The sequence below is a fragment of the Antennarius striatus genome, chromosome 13 (genome assembly GCF_040054535.1).
Source record: "Antennarius striatus isolate MH-2024 chromosome 13, ASM4005453v1, whole genome shotgun sequence".
Lineage (NCBI taxonomy): Eukaryota > Metazoa > Chordata > Actinopteri > Lophiiformes > Antennariidae > Antennarius > Antennarius striatus.
The window spans coordinates 17,799,005-17,815,000 of NC_090788.1; the positions used below are offsets into that span (position 1 = coordinate 17,799,005).

A 15,996-nucleotide genomic window follows, 5' to 3' on the forward strand; every position below is an offset into this window, starting at 1 on the left:
ACTACGTCCCACAGGACTCCTGGTCAAAGTGAAGTAGAGCATTCTGGGGGAGATGTGCCCGTCATCTCTCTTGCTCTCTGTGACACTACACACTTCACAGCAAAGACGGTGACAATCACAAACTCTTGTTACACAGTTGGTGAAGTGTGTGGGAGTAAAGAAAGGAGCTGGATTTGAAACAAAATGTTAAACGTACTACCAAGGGACTTCTGAGTGGTTTTCATATTGAATAAGTAAGTAGGTTTCAGGGGGTAAGTGGGAAAATTTGTTGGGGTGGTGTGTGTGTATGTGTGTGTGTGTGTGTGTGTATGAAACCAAACTAAAAACTAGTTAAACCTGTAATGGGAGAGAAGCCTCTGATCCTGAACAAATCCATCCCCCAAATAACCCTGGAGAGATACTTTATGTCTTCAAAGACAGTGTGTGTGTGTGTGTGTGTGTATGTGTGTTTGTGTGTGTGTGTGAGAGTACAGGGAGGTAATGAGTCCCACACACACACACACACACACACGCGCGCGCGCACACACACACACACACACACACGTTTAGCATTTGCTAAGTAGAATGCTTCAAAACATTTCTACATTTAAGGCTGATGGGAATATTTAGCACAAAATATGATGGCAGTTATTCATAGTCATGAATGCAGGGCATCGTAAATCCAGTCACAAGTGTATCGAGACAGTCGCCTTCTGTTTGCCAGCATTAGAAATTATGAAAACATAGGAACTATAGACTCTGGCGGATGTTCAAGGGGTGAAGGTATGCTGGAGTACAGCCCACGAGCTGGTTCAGGCAGAGAAGATGGAAATAATCAAATATAAAACCTAGCCACATGTGTCTGTGGCTAACCCCATCACAGGTTAGTTAATGAGTACATGAAATGTGCACTGACGCTCTGAGCAATTGCTCTCACATGCCTTATTCTCCCCAATCTTCACCAAACACACAACAAGCCAGTTGCCTATTAAAGTTGCATATCTCTCTCATCTGCCCTGCATATATATTGCTGCTTTATTCACCAGCATTCATCCCAAGATCCACCTGCATGCTCCGGTTAAAGGGTCTCAAGATGTGTGTTCATCACTCCTTAATCTCTCTGTAAACTCATCTGTATGCGGGGAGGAGCCGCAATGCCAAACTCCAAAACTGTCTGGAGTTTCGATAAACATTTAAAATGCCATCAGTTGTCTGATGGAACAGACGGGAAAAGGATTTGTTCATTTTCCATAGTGTGTTTGTGTGTGTGTGTGTGTGTGTGTGTGTGTGTGTGTGTGTGTGTGTGTGTGTGTGTGTGTGTGTACGTGTGTGTGTGTGTGTGTGTGTGCACTGCAGAGATAAAAATGGAATATGACGTGTAGAAGTGTTTGTTCTTCATATAAACAGGTATCCTAGTGTATTTCTTTATCAATCATTTACAACACATTTAAAATCACCTCAACACAGAAACACAAGGTGAAACATGTTTTCTGTGTCTCAACATTGGCCTGATCCACAGTCCAGGGGCGAAACACAATACAATGATGATGCTTAAGTCTTTTGCTTCAACAACACAACACAGCAGTTAGTTGATAGTTGAGTTCTGAGTCTCTTTTATTCCATCAGCCACTCTAAAGACATACAGAAAGTGTGTGTGGATGAAGTGTGACACTGCAGGGTTTTGGATGCGAATTTCCACGTGTGAAAAAATACAACCGTGTGTAAAAAGCATCACCTCCTCTCTCCTCAAAAGGCTGCACCAGTCCAGTCAACCAAGACACTGAGGACCAGTCAAGCTTGTAAACATTATTTTACAGCAGTCTATAGAGAGCTTTCTAAATTTGTGTGTATATTCTCATGTTTCACCGAATCTCTAAAACATGAAAGGCTTTACATTTATCTTTATACGTTATACTTTTCTAGTTCATTCATTTTCTTATTCAATCTATTTTCTTGTTGACGAGATGACAGTAACGGGGGTTGCTGGAGCCTCTCCCATTTTCTAAGGTCGACAATCAGGAAACACCCTGGACACGTCGCCAGCGCATCACAGATTCTTATTTTTATTTTATTAATATTCTTATGCAGCAATGGCACTGCAGGTTTTCAGTGTGCTTTTACAACTTTTTGGTTTCCAACAACATCTTTGAATCCTGTCGCCTGATTTTTTTCAAACGTGTCTGTGAATCTAAATGCTGGTACATACTTGATAATGTACATCATACCACACACAAAACAGCACGTTAACAACAGTATACAATCAGTTGTTTGTGGAAATCTACACCTCTCCCCCTGCATAAAACTGCTGAACCCAATTCCCATTCCCTTCATGAGCATAGTTTATTGCTCTTGCTATATTTAGTTTATGTAGAGAGAGAATCTTGATTTTATATTTTAATGCTCTGTCCACCTATGAAATCTCAACTGACCTCCGGGAGAGCTGCGTGGCTGCGGAGGCAGGTAGCGTCGGGGCAGGACTGGAGTAGATGGGGGCTGAAGGCTGTTGCTGCGACAGGGTGGCCCTCTCTGGTAATCGGCCAACGGAGGGCTGGTGGTCCCTCGGAGCACAGGAGGCTCTTCATTCATACTCAGACCTGGAATAGAATCACATTTTCTCCGTTTATTTATTTTTTGAGCCACTTAACTCTTCTTAAGGTAATCCATATGATTTCAAATGTCTCTTAAATCAGAATCTCTGTGTCTGTTTTATGTAGCTCTGACAGATATTTACATCAGTAATGCTTCTACAAGAGTAAATAAACACACAGGAGACAACACCACAATTTCACGCAGAAATGCACTGATCCTGTGCTATCATGTGGTGACAATCAAATGGCAAGTGGATTGTTTACACACCTGTAAGCAAAGAATCTCACATTACGTATATCCTGCTCATCTTGTCATCTAAAGTCAATAATGACACAAGAGACTCCCTCCATGTGTCCACTTTATTCGTGCGAGGAGGTAGAATAAACCCATTCAAAGTTGGGTTTACTGTACAAAACCACAAGACGGTTATGGTGCCGTGTAGCACGGCTCTCATCTCCCAGCATTCTCAGCGAATGGAGAGTGTGATGGTTATATAGCACACACACACACACACACACACACACACACACACACACACACACACACACACACACACACACACACACACACACACACACACACACACACACACACACACAAAACCACAAAATGAAAGCAGCTGTGAAAAATCAGATCTCAGGGGTTTTTCTTTGGTGTGTTGTTTCTCAGTTCATTCCCTCTGGTGCTCAGGATTAGAATTGTGCACTGCAGGGAGCCTGGTGTCTTCACAAATGCAGAAAACACATAAATATGCAAGAAAAATGTAGAGACAAGAAAGGTGACTGTATGTTTTTTGTAGTCAGGTAAACAGCACTGCTGCACATCTTTAGGCTTAGACTGTCTATTTCATTCATCTTCTTCACTCATACTTTGGGTTCCAACTACTCCTCTTCCGATTTGTTTGTCTCTGGGGACAGTTTTTAAAAGTATATGAAGACCTAAAATACTGTATGTAAGGAATATTTTTTTTTTCTCATGCACAAATTCTAATTTGTGGGTTCATTTTCTTGCCAAGGGACATCAACACACAGGGGGCAGAGAGAAATCAGTATCAGAAGTCAACCCTGTTATAAATGGATGATCTGCTCCATCTCCTGAGCCACAGGAGGGTTTCTGGAGATGGTGAAAATAACGGTGCACCTGATACAACTCATATATGTTTGCTCCAAATGATCAAGCACATATTTCGCAATTTGAAATCGAACAAAAAAACATGCCAAAGCATGCTCACATGTATGTCTGACAGCAAAAAGATCACTGTGAGCAGAGCTGCCATGCTATAGTGACAGAAAGATAATTAATGATCTGTGATTTATACATGATCCTCTTTTGGTAGTTACAGTAGTCTATATACGTATACCTAACCTAGAACAATTTACATTATAGTGTGCAATATACCATCCATCACTGCTGTAAATATTACTTGATAGATGTCTTTTCCCCCCACTGTTGCTCATGTTATGTCACATGCTGCTATATATTCATTAACCCTTTATTCATCACCTCTGAGCTTCTCTGGAAGTTGATTAGCAAAGCTGTTTATACTATTTATCAATCATCCGTCATCAATGAATGGGTGGTGCACCTATGTCAGATATAATCTTGGACTCTCTGCTCTGGTGTCATGACTGCTAATATCCTCTGTTAGGACTTCAACAAGAGTCTTGAAGACCAATGTAAAAAAGTATCTCAAAGCTGTGCAAAAACAAACAAACACTCATTTAGTATTTCAGTTCATTCTTGGTGACTTTTTCTGCTTTTTAAGAGATATAAACATGAAAATCTAATTAGTAAATAACAGATAATAATATTTAATAGAATAGGTGGAGAAAAATGTCAGGTGTGATGTGTGATAGAAGAGTTTCAGCTAAAATGAAAGGAAAGGTGTACAAAACTGTGGTGAGACCAGCGACGTTGTTTGGTCTAGAGACAGTGTCACTGAGGAAAAGACAGGAGACAGCTGGAAGAAGAAGATAATAATAGATACAATAGAATTAACCTTGAACACGTTAACTCCAATATGACGATGCTGTACTGTCAGAGACGCATTATCAAGGAGTGCTGCAAATGGTTAAAGGAGGGTGAAACTCAGGATGAAAAAAATAAATGGATTTCATTTAAAGGAAGAGTAAGATGATTTGATCACTGACTGGCAAGGAGTCAGGTGATGACAGTCAACAGGCAAGAAATGAAAAGGAAAAAGAAGGAAATGGATGGTTATACTCGATCAGGCTGAATCGAACAAATAAATCAAATAAAGGCATAAAATGAAAAGGCGGTGCTGTGATAGAGGCTAGGCTAGCCTATGGTAGTTTGATGATGGATGAAAACTACAACACTTTTCATTAAAAGGAGATCACGATCAAATGAAAACATGACAAAAATGGTTTTGTCACTCAGTGGGATGCCATTCTATTGAGGCGTTTGCACCGCACAGAACATCTAATGGAAGTAGAAAAACCCTGAGGCTTGTATCTCTGTCTTATACGGCAAACAAAGAGGAAACAGATATTAAAACACACTCAGATCAATTGCTATCTTCACTGCAGCTTTTCCCTCGGTGGAGAGTGGCAATATATCCGCATGAGAGTACCGAGTTCAGTTTGATTGAAAATATTCCACCTCAGAGGTATTTCATTTCATGGCATAAACTCGTCCATGCTTGCTAAATCAGCGCATTCACATTCCACCAAAGAAACTCTTCTGTCCTGAAGGATTTGATCATGGTGTAGCATGAAGCACAGACTCAGCTGATCAGCTGATGTGCACAAGAAGCAGTTATTCTTCAAAGATATTCAGTTCCTCTGAAACAAGTGAATCCTGTACTTCAAAGTTCCCAGCATTCTCAGCGAATGCCCCCCAAAATTGGTAACAACAACAACAACAACAACAACAAAAAGCAGCAGTCTTTTTAAGACTGATTTTGTTAACCATCATTTAGTTTCATTTTTGAGTCTGTGGCTAATCGAGGAGCAACATTGCGAAGAGAAGCTACTGTTATTTTATTGGGGGTTCAAGATGTTTCACTGATAGAACTATAATCATATGTTTTTGGAGGTAAAATCAGACCCCTTAATGTACTGTGAAAGTAATTCTTACTGTCAAAAATGTGACTGAATATTTTGGAAAAAGCACAATATTCCCCACATCCCTTATAAATCTGGTCGGAAAAAAAGTGAAGAAAATAACAACCAAGTCAAATAAAAACAAACCTAACTAACAAACTAATTTGAAACCTGCTATTAGAAAGAACATAATTCCACTGTTGATTAATTATGTTGAGTTTTTGTGAAATTGTAGACTCATCATGAAATTCAATAGATAATACCATACAAATCCAAACTGATCTGTTGAAACTGAAAGAGTTAAATCCCACACAGAGAAAGTCCCCATTGGTTAAATATATGAGGTGCTTATAGGCTCATTTTATAAAATTGAAAAGAAAGTTTAGTCAGATTTGAATAGTGCCTATAGTTTGACGCCATGTTCACAGACATTGTGCTTAATTATGCCTGACAACCGTTTTCATTAGTGAGCCACTGACTGGTCCTTTGCTAATTGCTGCTTCCTGACAGTCGCTTGTAGTTGATTTAAATGCTTGTCATCATCATCCATCATCCAAAGTATAATTTATGCACATATTATACTTTCTATTTTATGTTTCATGCTCTCCTGAGAGGAAATTGGAAATATGTCCAAACACGAAGGCACCATTTGGTGTAATTTTAACACTGAGCTGTAGTTGTATGCAAATCTGTGTCATTGTTTGTTAGGATCACAGGATGTGTGTGCCGAGTAAATTAGATTCACAGTTTTGTAGTTTAGAGTGAAATGCAAGCGCACAACCCTGCACCTGAGCGGATGTGTGTGAATGTCAAGGTTAAAGCTGCATACATGACGCACAAATAATGGCCTGCAGAGGCCAGACCTGGGCCGCAGACCACAGAGACAGATTAGATAATAACACGGGAGCTGACAGCAGTGTCCACAAGCCTCCTGTCCTGTTCTAGTAACCTAGTAACCAGAAGAATTCAAACCCAGTGATAGTTAGAAACATAACTGGTGAAGTGTCTAGAACCAGGGTCAGTTTTACATGCAGTTCAGCTTATTGCTGTTCCTTTCATTCAGTTGGTAGTGTTGCATTGCATGTGGTTGTTGTTGTTACAAAGATTTCGATAGAGCAACATTAATTGCAGTAAATTCCTAATCACAAAGGATTTGGCAAGAAGTTTGGAAATACTGGGACATAAAAAATGAACAAGGAAAGATAAAAAAAAAATACATATTTTTTTTTAAAATGTGAAGAAGACTGCCATTGTTGTTTTTTTTAAAAAACTAGACAACGTTTCTCAGGGAATATTTGTGATCCATACGAGGTTTGTGCAAAAACAGTAAGAAGCATTACATTTAAACAGTATTAGTGTTGTCATCACAAAACTGTTAAACTAAATCCTCATGTTATTCAAACATTCTGTGCACAGCCTTAATGATTTATTACAGATAAAATGATTGGCTTCAATCCTAGCAGCAAAACATACTGTAAACAGGCACAAAATGAACACACACACACACACACACACACACACACACACACACACACACACACACACACACACACACACACACACACACACACACACACACACGCTACTTTGAAAAGTCATTGCAAGGTAGTCCTACACCCACTGACCCTAACCAGAGGTTTAGTAGTTACCAATGTACTTCATTAATCTTATGGAAGGTACTTTTCCCCTAAAAGCCTTTAATTAACAGATATTAGTTTGAAAAACAATGGTTTTTCATGTTCTTCGACCAAATATAAGAAAACTCATAGAAAATAGTAATTTCATTGATTTGAATTCCAAAATTTCTTCTGTATTATTTCAATGTATCACAAATACTTTGATGATATAGTTTATTATACAGTAATTTGAGGGTATCCCTCTGGAAACAGAAAAAAAATATTTATTTTTTTTCTATTTCTTTTTTGCAGGATTCCCTTTACGTGCATCAACCGCCATCAACATGGAGCTGGATAAAATAATCTGGAGTGCATCAGTTCAATAACCTCCATCAGTTCAAGAACAGGCATCTGCCAAGGTATTTTTTTTTTTCCTCAACCACAGAATGGCAGCCATATCTAATTAGCCCATCTAATTTGCTGCTCTGGTAGTGTGTGTGTGTGTGTGTGTGTGTGTGTGTGTGTGTGTGTGTGTGTGTGTGTGTGTGTGTGTGTGTGTGTGTGTGTGTGTGTGTGTGCGTGTGTGTGTGCGTGTTCAGAGACAAGAATATCTGCATGAGCACATGCACCATAGAAACCATCTGTTCACAGTGAGCTATGAGTCACAGACCAGATCTGAGCCACGGTATCTGGGGTATGGCATCCTGTTTCCTGCCTGCACCAATCCCATCCATGCTTTTCTCTGCTCTCCTTTTTCCTTTTCATCTCTCCTTTGCTCATTTTGACAAACCAAATTCTGTCCTTTAGCTGCATTTCCCTTTTGCTGATCGTCGTGTCAGCTGTCGGTGCACTTTTCTCTTTTCTTCTTTTGTTTCCCCCCACTATTTCATTATCACCTTTAGAGACGATGGATAGAGGCGAGAATGCTCTATTAACACAATGTTTGTTTTGGCAAATGTGTTCCCATCCTGGAGTCGGTGTAGCTCAGAGACACAGATTTCATCAGCTTTCTGCTTGCTCCTCCTATCAGCCATTAAATGGATCCTGTCAATCACAGTGTGATTAACATGCTTCCCTTTGGTTTCTTATGTGCATGGTTGCACCCTCTACGGTGCCTATGCACACACTGATGTCAGATACTAGGTTAAAGGAAGGGTTCTGTTAATGGATAATCAATGCCATATAAACCCATCTATATCCCCTCTTATGTTCAACACACAAATTTTACTTGCATTTATATTGTTATGCAAACTTTTATTATGAATAAGGACAGTCCAGTTTAATTCAGCTTTGCAATGAGAAACTATGTGAGGATGATTAGGTTAGGGTAAGGGTTTTTAATTGACAGTAAAATACTTATACAATATTAGTGCAGCCAAAATAACCAGAATATACAGTAAATACACATTCACCTCCAGAAACAGCTATCCTTTTGGTTTCATGAAATTTAGTGTAGGTTTGGTAGAGTGTAAGTACTGGGACGCTGTTTCTGGGATGACACATTAAATATGATTTTTCAATGCTGCACACGTCCCCATTCCACACCGTATTATCCGGTGCTTGGCAGACATCTCAGAGCTTGATTTTTAAAGCAAAAATATGAAACCGTGACTATTTGCCTAGATTATGAGAAATGTAAAAAATGTATTTCTTGTTTGCCTAAGTTTAATTAACCCCATCCATTAATATTCTGCCATGCCATCCTTTGCCTCCTCACAGATACACAAATCTACATGGACACATCCTCTGTGAGCGCAGCTGCACATTCATATGAAAGTGGGAAGTTTAAACTCCTGAGATAATTCCTCTAACCCACTTTACTGGAGTGCAGCAATCCTTTCCTCCCCCTTGCCCTACTCCTCAATGATTTTTCCTTCTCAGAGACTAAATTGAGCTGATCAATGGGAAAAACGAGCATTTGAGCTGGGCCTTTCTTCTCTCTGCTGTAGAAGGAGGCACTGGGTTCCTGTGCCTCCTTTTACAGACCAGGGGTGTCAAAGTCAAATACATGGAGGGCCAAAAAAACAAATGTGCTACAAGCTGAGGGCCAGACTGGTTCAATATTTATTAAAACATATTGAAATGAACATAACCTATTGAACCAAGAGCTAACACAGTTTATATTATTTAATGATTAAATAAATAAAGCAATATTTTGTTTTGTGTGTCTGTCAGTAGCATCAAGGGAAAACTTTCTCAACAGGCAAAGAGCAAAAAAGTAAATGTCCTCCAAAGACAAAATATACTCCTTAATATCAAGATAAATGCATAAATGAAATTATAAATTGAAAATACAATATCATGCATATGTAATTGCATGAACAATATTAATATTGTGCATTATTCTGCAAAAAAATATTTAAAAAAAAATTGGGCTGCTCTACAGTCCTACCAATCACTGCTTTCAAATAGTAAAAAAAAAAAAAAAATCAGTTTTATCCTTTTCATGAACATTTAAGGGATGGTTCAACTTTCTTTTAACTTTTCGAAGTTGCCCAAATAACAAAAAACAAAAGAAATATATTAATATTCTTCATGGCGTTACCCAAACCATAAGGTTTGCAGTGAATGTTTTAAATGGACTAACATCTGAGAGCCATCTCCTCCCATATATAGCCACAGTTTAAATGGAACGATTGATAAAATTTATCATTCCAAGAGAAAAGATCAAATTTTTCAAAGGTTACAGATAAACTCCGCAAATTCCCTGATTTTTCAAAGGAGAGGTTACACCAAAACACATCAAGCAACCCTCTGTTTGAAATTCAACAAGTGCTCACACAGTGGGGGAGAGAGAGAAGGTGGTGGCATCTTCAGTCAGGTCCACTCAAAGGTTCCAGCAGAGCAAAGAGTTCAAATGGCTCATAGCTAAAGGTCAGAAGCACCAAAGTCCAAAGTGGAAAAGTGGAAGGAAATGTTCCTGCTCTCACTCTCTCTCTCTGTCTCTCTCTGTCTCTCTCTCTCTCGCACACACACACACGGACACACACACACACACACACACACACACACACACACGCATGAACATCCATAGCCCCTAATCTTCTAATATGTCTCTCATATCATCCTTCATGTTTCCCTTCTGCTCGCCAAGCAAGCAGTAGAGAAGGAAGAGCAATTTTCTGCTGTATTACTTCTGGATGCTGCATCGACAATCTGGTAAAACAAACCAGTCACACGGCTCGTGTCCCATCGTTCATGATTGTGGATGCACTTAGTAAAGAATCACAATCACTGCAAAGGTTTGCCCTGTAAATGTCAGTGATTACGTTAGTTGCAACATTTTTTCTTTACTGTGTTTTAGACTTACAATATATTACTATACATATGCAGTTTACTCAGGCTGAGCAGGTTTTATTATGTCAGTTGATTTTCAGATTATATTTCCAACACTTGTCGTTCACTCTCCCTTCTTATAGTAAGGTTTAGATGTCACAGCTTTAAAATGTATCATTCTCTTGAAGTGTTATAAACAAGTACTGTATTATTTTTGTGAGATCAAATTTACAGTAAATAACTGGAAGACATATTTAAATACAACAGAATGCTGTTGTGTACAGGAGTTTACATGTACATTGCTGAACTTATTTTTGAGTGCAGCTTGCATCTGATTGCTTTTTCAGTGCAAGATACACACACACACACACACACACACACATCTACACACACATATTGATATGTAATATTATATTCTTTGTATTTTGATACAATAAATATGATATATTTAATAATATTATCTGGAGAAAAAGGGAGAAACAATATTGACATTGTTGACAGAGATTAGTCTCCAACATCAGGCAAAAATAGAAACACAAAAATCAAAATATAGAGCTGCAGGCAACAACTAGTGGCATTCAAGCATTGAAGTGTCATGGAAACAGTCATTTGCTCATTACTGCTGTCAAACACACACACATACGCACGCACTCTCACACACACACACACACACACACACACACACACACACACACACACACACACACACACACACACACACACACACACTAGAATTACATGGATTGATGCCAGAGGGAACTGCTGCTTTGAGGGAGTGATTGCTGTAGTGCCACAACATTTAAACATGTACTGAATTTAGATTTCAATAAGTGTCTAAAATCCAGAATTACAATGAAAAATACATATTGCAGAAAATGTAATTAAGTAGTCAATAACTGTCTCTCTACGGGCAGTCAGATTGGTTCATGCACTGAGTGAGAATGTCTGAAGCTGAAAAAGAATAAGAGCGTGAGAAAGCAGAAGTAACACATTTGTTCAAAAGTTATGAATCTTTGTTCATAAATACCCCACGACATTAAATCCCCTTCATAGTGTCTCAGTCGCCAGTTGACATCATGATATGTCTTGTTTTGTTCCATCTTCAACCCAAAACCCTAACCTATTGACTTTCAAACAAGACATATAAATAGAACACTACTGATTTACTAAAGCATTTCTTTTATCATTTTTTGTCTCAAACATGGAAAATAATGATAAAAGTGCCATGTTGTGTTGTGTTGTGTTGTGTTGTGTTGTGTTGTGTTGTGTTGTGTGGGCCATGTGTTCTCTTGCTTGTTGCCGGCTGGGATAGGCTTCAGTGTAACCAGTGACCCGCAAAATGGAAAAGTGATTAAAGACAATTATATTGGATGGATTGACGGATGGATTGACGGACGGATGGATGGATGGATGGTAAAAGTGATCGTAAGGACAGCATTAAACAGGGACAACATATTTTCATACTTAAAAACTTCCACATGTTGCCGCTTTTATAGTAAATAAAGACGCTCTACTTTTGGGACCCAGGGGACTCGTTGTCGCCACTCACTGAAAGGGTCCCTGCCCCACGTTAAGATACAGTTTGCATTCATTTTCATCTGACTGGAGAGAGATAAAAAAAACACTACGTGGACAGAAGGGGGAATATGGGAAAGGAGTGATGACATAATACGTGGCCTGACGTGCGTGAGGGTGAAGGTGCTTACGTCAGCTGTAACTGGGAGAAGAAGAATAAGCAGTCCGTATGTAGGTCACATTAAAAAGACATGCAGCTACCAGAAATCCAGCCAACTAACCCACCAGTGTGGCAAACACAGCAGAAATCATAATTGTGTACGCACCTTCAGTTCTCCACCACTGAACAAACCGACAGTGTTATTCTGCTCATTTAGAGTCTGTTTAATAACAGATGAGTCTGAGGAACGACATCATGTCGTCTGATGTTGTTACATGATTTATATAAGACGAAACAAGATGAGCTGTCATGAATGGTAACAGCTCATCTATCTATCCATCTATCTATCTATCTATCTATCTATCTATCTATCTATCTATCTATCTATCTATCTATCTATCTATCTATCTATCTATCCATCCATCCATCCATCCATCCATCCATCCATCCATCCATCCATCCATCCATCCATCCATCCATCCATCCATCCATCCATCCATCCATCCATCCATCTCATACTGTCACACAGATGGAAGTGTGGATCTCCTTCTTGGAGAGTGGGATCTGAAAATTTAAAGTCCTCTGGTTGGTTGGTTAATCAGCTAGTTAGTTAGTTAGTTAGTTAGTTGGTTTGTTATTTAGTTACTTAGTTAGCTCCTAAAGCATGCATAAACAGACATTTACCTCTGTGCAATATAGCTTGATCTGGTCTTAGCAAGAAAATAGTTCCTATATGAAACTACTTGCAAACAAGTAGGATTATATTATTATATTATTATTATATAAAAAATGTTTTTCAAAACTGCAGCTTTGTTTGCTGTTGAAGAATTCGTAGAATACATTTTAAATTGGGCGTAGGTCAGGAAGGAAAAAGAGAGAGAGCAAACTGCAACATAATGAATGTGGGTGGGGGTTGTTTATGCAAACTATATTCATAAAAGGAAGGCTGCAATAAAAACAATACGGTGACGGTAATTGTGATGATGTGATAATAGATGGGGCAATTATGAAAGCATCAACTGGATTTACTAATACATTTTTAAATGTTCACTCTTAATTGTAAAAAAAACCCAAAACAAAACAACTGGCTTTAATTAAAGTGGATTTCAGTTATGATTCAATTATAACGTATTATGTATGAGCTTGTACAACTTTACAATTTATGATCCACTTTGCTTAGGAATCATTAAAAACGATGACATTTTCAGTACAAAAGATGACATTTTCAGTACAAAAGATGACATTTTTCACTTTAAAGTGTGTGAAAAGTAAATCGTCAGAATCAAATTACACAAATGGCAGCAGTGGCGTGAACAGATTTGCGGTGGACTCACGATGGGCTGTCCTGCAGGGGTCACTCTGAGCGCTGTCGCCGGAGTGGGCCGAGGAGACGGACGACACGCTGGAGCTCCTGATGAAACCGAAGGCTGCCAGGCGGCTTGCGGGGAGACGGCTGGAGCTGAACCCTGGGGGGCGCAGACCCGACTGGTTCGTTTTTGGAAGCTGAGACCTAGAGGTCACAGCTGGGGGCTGAGCTGCTACCGGAGCAGGAGGAGCAGCATCATGATGGATGAAGACTTGGTCATCTGTTAGAGGCACAAAATGAGGAATCACATTAAAAGTTTCTGGTGTCTTACTAAACAGTATTTTAAAACAAAAACATGATATACTTTTGAATCCTTCACTGAGCGTAATTATATGTTATCCAGACAGCATTACGCAGCAGTCAGACAGCATAAAGACAGCATGCGCATGTTTACTGAGTTATTGTAAACTCATTAACCACCGCTCATACAAAGCAAATCCATGGGATTCAGCTGAGCAGTGACATTTATTATTTCCCTTAGAATAAATCATTCATTATCGTGCATTGACTAAGCTCTCTGTGGCTACCAGGAAGTTTTCCGTGTAATGACTCAAAATAGAAAAACTAAGCATTCACAATATACATTGGCCAGCTAATAAGTAGATTTGCTTCCTTGAAACACCCACGCACTAGGCTGGCATTCAGAAACTAACGCTACAATTGAGATATTTACAAGTTTATCTTCCCCATATATTTCGTGCCGTTTTTGCCTATGAGTTTAGTTCTTACTGGATCAGTAATTCCACATTATTAGTGATTGAAGGATAAAATTAAAGATGGATTAAAGTGAGGAAAAAATGAAAAGAAGAGAAAGGAGAAAAAAGAGGAAGCAGGACTGAGAAGAGTAGGGGAGATAAAAACATAATCATTGCTCCATAGTGGCGGGTATTGTCAGTGAGTAATGGTGAGAAACCTTCCCTCTCTGTAATCTCTGGTTTCTAAGAGCAAAAAAAAGATGAAATGTGCAGGTATGAGCGGCCGTGGTTGTACACACACACACACACACACACACACACACACACACACACACACACACACACACACACACACACACAGTGGGCAGCGGGAAAATCCCAAAGGCTAGAAGGGAAGAGTTATGTTGGCTGCCACAGACTGAAGCTCAAGGTTTAGATTCTGGGCAGAAGAAGAGCATTATCTCATGCTGGCTGCAAAGATAAAGTGGACAGGCTTCCCTTCCTCTTGAAGCAACACAGCCATGTGTTTCATGGCATGCTGCAGGGTAACCACCAACCCAATACAACACAAAATCTCCAGGAGGAAGATTCTAAGCTTTTTTGGTAGAGATAAACAAATTGGAGCGGAGAGAGGGAGCAAAGTCTCCTGGGTAAACTCCCCTCCTAGCACCTTCAGTTCACGATGCTCATCTCCTTCCTTCTTTCCTCAAGATTTCCCTGTTTGTCATGAGGTCTATTTACTGTATTAGATTGAAGCTCCCCCCAAGTGAGAAGGTCATCATCATCAAAGATAAATGTCCTCATTTCCCTCCTGCATCCCCCTCCAACCCCTCTCCATCCTCCATCCTCAATTCATCCCTTCTGAAAAATGAGAGCGTGAATCAGGCAAACGTCTGCTTTAAGCCACACATCAGGAACTTGTACTGCTGCTGAATGACATCACACATTATTCATAAGAATCTAAAATGGGATTGAAAGAGAATGAATTTATTAATATGACTTTGACTTTCCTTCTCTCCTTCTGACTTTCTCTGTTCGCCAAAATAATTAATTTTGGTCTCTTTCTTCAGCATTTCTCTCATATGTGCTGCTTTTTATATATATTGTTGTTTTATATATGTCTACACAAGAGACAATATTTCACAAAAAAAGAAATAGGAATAACGTTCCTGAGAGTGTATTGTAAATTGCAAAACCCTGGGTGTTTTACTGGTCTTGCAGTTTTCACCCTTGAGCTATTCCAGAGATTTTAATAAAGCCACTTTGTTCTGCCCAGTGGTCACATCTGCCAATTTCATTACAAATACTGAGAAATCAAAACATCCATTACCGCTTAATGTCAGATTAGGAATGTATATTCGGCTCAGGACAATCAATTTGACAAGCTGCTAGGATGAGCACTGTAATGCCCAATCAATGTCAATTATAGCCTAGGGTTAGTTTAGACAACCACCATAGATTTCAATCACAAAGGGTTAAACTACGTGTCTTAAATTACTTACAGAGTCACAGAACTCAGATTCCTTTTCTTTTTCTTTGTCTGCATGTATTCTCTTAGTTTAACCCGATAAAAGGGGGTCAACTTTTTTATGAGATCAATGCTTGTTTTAGTCTTGCAGCAAAATCTTTTCTATATTTTAATACGTGCATGTGACCATCACCGGTCCTCTCTGGAAACTAAGTTGTCAGACTTTATAAGAATTTCCTAGTACTCAGATTCCTAAAGATGTTTTCA

General features: G+C 39.1%; 1 protein-coding gene across 1 annotated transcript in view; it reads right to left on the reverse strand.

The window, feature by feature from the left end:
- The window catches only part of mtus2a (microtubule associated tumor suppressor candidate 2a), a 28,985-nt gene that overhangs the window by 7,418 nt on the left and 5,571 nt on the right, over positions 1 to 15,996 (reverse strand). The window contains exons 3-4 of the mRNA XM_068330447.1: positions 13,545 to 13,786; positions 2,409 to 2,577 (exon numbers count right to left, since the gene is read on the reverse strand). Coding sequence (XP_068186548.1) covers positions 2,409 to 2,577; positions 13,545 to 13,786 — 411 coding nt within the window. The remainder of the gene's footprint in view (positions 1 to 2,408; positions 2,578 to 13,544; positions 13,787 to 15,996) is intronic.